At 45.0% G+C, this 2,438-nt stretch overlaps 1 protein-coding gene across 1 annotated transcript; it reads right to left on the bottom strand.

Annotated features, from left to right (window-relative positions):
• On the bottom strand, positions 1-1,268 carry hes2.1 (hes family bHLH transcription factor 2, tandem duplicate 1). The gene is made up of 3 exons (XM_056385585.1): positions 1,143-1,268; positions 850-1,033; positions 1-740 (listed from the first exon to the last, which is right to left on the bottom strand). Exons 1-3 carry the CDS (start codon positions 1,230-1,232, stop codon positions 409-411), a joined length of 606 nt encoding a protein of 201 aa, XP_056241560.1. The 5' UTR covers positions 1,233-1,268; the 3' UTR covers positions 1-408.
• Positions 1,269-2,438: the final 1,170 nt, after the last annotated feature.

Genomic DNA, 2,438 nt, shown 5'->3' with positions numbered 1-2,438 from the left:
AACCTTTTGTTAATGACAAAACATGTTGTTCTCTTACATGCCATCAATAATAATATTAACACATAGTGTTTACAGACGATTCTGTTGCACAGACCAAAATACTTTTAAGTCCATCGTGCAAACCTCAAACAAAATAACCCTTGGGGTTTACAAAAGTGTTGTCTACAACCCATTTCTTTGACACCCCAAAGAGGATTACATTTCACAAAGTTCATTGACTTTACAGTTTCTTTGAGATCTGTGCTCTTGTGCGCTCTGGCATTAAACGCAAAATCAGCCAAATGCTGAATTAAATTATTATACAGCAATTCCTCTTCTTAAATCTTCAAGACTACAGCTATTGGAATACAACTAGCTAAATAACATCACAAAATAAATAACACATGAAATAAAAGTCCATCATCTAATCTACCAAGGTCTCCACATGGCAGCGCTGACAGGCTGCGGGCCTGGCTGCGCTGGGCTGGGAGCCCCTGCGCCGCTGCTGCCGCGGGACTGGCTCTCAGGTCTGGAGCTGAAGCTGGATTTCAGGCTCAGGAGTCTCTGCTGGATCTGAGGGAAAGTCCTGGAGCTCTGGGCGCAGCAGTTGCGGCAGGTTGGGGTGACGGTGGCGGACATGGATTGCTGAACGAAGTCGTTGACGCGCTGGCACGCGTCTTGGTCCAGGCTCGTTTTGGGAAGCAGAGCGGAGACGCGCTGGAGGCAGGCTTTGAAGCCTTCTCTGTAACTGTCTGCGGAATCTGGAAGAAGCAAAGAGGAGATTTGATCAGTCACTGGGATTACATGGGGAACATATCTGAAACAAGAGATTATATGCAATTCATTTATCGTAGTTCAAGAGATGCTCACCTTTGACTGGAGTGGAAGGAAGGTCTCTAAGGAACCTGACGGTCATTTCCAGAATATCAGCTTTCTCCAGCTTGGAGTAGCGTGCGTTGTCTTTGCCAATAAGAGGCAAAATCAGGCTTTTCAAATGACTGAGACTGTCATTGATACGGGCACGTCTTCTTTTCTCCAGCAAGGGTTTGAGAGTCTGGAAGAAATTATGAAAAATCATTATTATACTGCGCTTTTAAAAGAGTCAGAATCAGATGATGTTTCCAGTCAAATTCACAGCTGTTTAGTTTCTCCTTTTTCCTTACCTTTCTCAGTTCGTTGGCTTGTTTTCTCTGGGCCACGGTGGACCTGGCAGGGAGAGGCTGGTTGGCCTCAGTCGTGATGCTGGGACTCATTTCGTTTCTCTTTGTGCTTTTTTAATGGGAGATACTTGCTCTTGGAGCGGCTGAGCTGAAGTGTGAGGCAGAGCTGGAGGAGCCTCCTATTTATGTGGGTCTGGCGCGTCAGAGCAGAGGGAACACACAAGCCACACACCCTAGAGGGGGGGGGGGGGGGGGGCTGTGCCTCTGGGAGTTGAGTGGCGCTCATGTCTGGACCATCTGGTCCCTTTGGGCCTCTGCATCTACCGCTGGTATGCGGTGTTTCGTGATGGTGTTGCGTTTTATTGCCTTTATATTTCAAGTTTTAACGTCCACCAAGATCAAATTACGTGTACAAGCCAAATAACGACTCTTTTTTCCTTAACACACACACACACACACACACACACACACACAATATGAAGAACCCGCTGATACTTTCTACATTAGGACGCTTTTATTTTCGCTTGGCTTCGGCAATAAACTGATTATCTTTCTTTTTATTGTTCTCTTTATTTTTGCATTGAAAATTCCCCATAAGTCAAACCAGTCAAATATCAATTTTAGTGTGATGACACATCCGAAAAACTCATTACTATATACGAACAATTAAAACCTTTCCATCAAAATAATAAAAGTGGGCCAGGCTGTGTAAATTCAGTTGGTTTATTAATGCTTATGGGCTCGACTACCCACTACAAAAGAAACACAAAACCAGAGGAGTAATCCTGAGGCAGGAGTAATCTATTCCTAAAATTAATAAACCAGATACCCAAGCCACGCTATGTATGGATTAACATCTGTTAATGGACCCCAGCAGCTTGTTTCCAATATCAACAACACGTTGTTTACCTGGAGCAGTGGGGGAGGAGACAGAGTCCTAACCTGCGACAGACCAGGCGCAGGAGGTGCAGGACACACAAAGAGCCAAGCATCAGTCCGCTCTGACACTGCATGGATAACACAGTGAGGAATATGCCTGTGAATCAGTGAAAGAGTGGGACTCTATTTAGGAGTGATACTCCGTTTGTTTCTCTACAAATATATCATTGTAAACATTTCAAACTTTAATCAAACTGCCTTTATTTCGACATATTTGAAGAGTTTCAGTCAATCTCTGCTGTTGACCATTAAAACAAACAGTGCTGCTGTGAGCTGCCAGTAGGAATCACGCGTTCGGCACGCGCCACAGCCGAGCAACAGATGGGAAACCCCCCCTCCTTCTCGTCTTCCGTCTCTTCA

The sequence above is a fragment of the Seriola aureovittata genome, chromosome 9, assembly GCF_021018895.1.
Source record: "Seriola aureovittata isolate HTS-2021-v1 ecotype China chromosome 9, ASM2101889v1, whole genome shotgun sequence".
Lineage (NCBI taxonomy): Eukaryota > Metazoa > Chordata > Actinopteri > Carangiformes > Carangidae > Seriola > Seriola aureovittata.
The sequence above is the reverse complement of the archived record's forward strand: the minus strand, read 5'-3'. Positions and strand labels throughout refer to the sequence as shown.

Coding starts and splice junctions, on each gene's coding strand:
- hes2.1 (XM_056385585.1), bottom strand. CDS start 1,232: ATGAGTCCCAGCATCACGACTGAGGCCAACCAGCCTCTCCCTGCCAGG. Junction 1,034..1,142: donor AAGCCAACGAACTGAGAAAG/GTAAGGAAAAAG, acceptor AATTTCTTCCAG/ACTCTCAAACCCTTGCTGGA. Junction 741..849: donor TCCTTCCACTCCAGTCAAAG/GTGAGCATCTCT, acceptor TGCTTCTTCCAG/ATTCCGCAGACAGTTACAGA.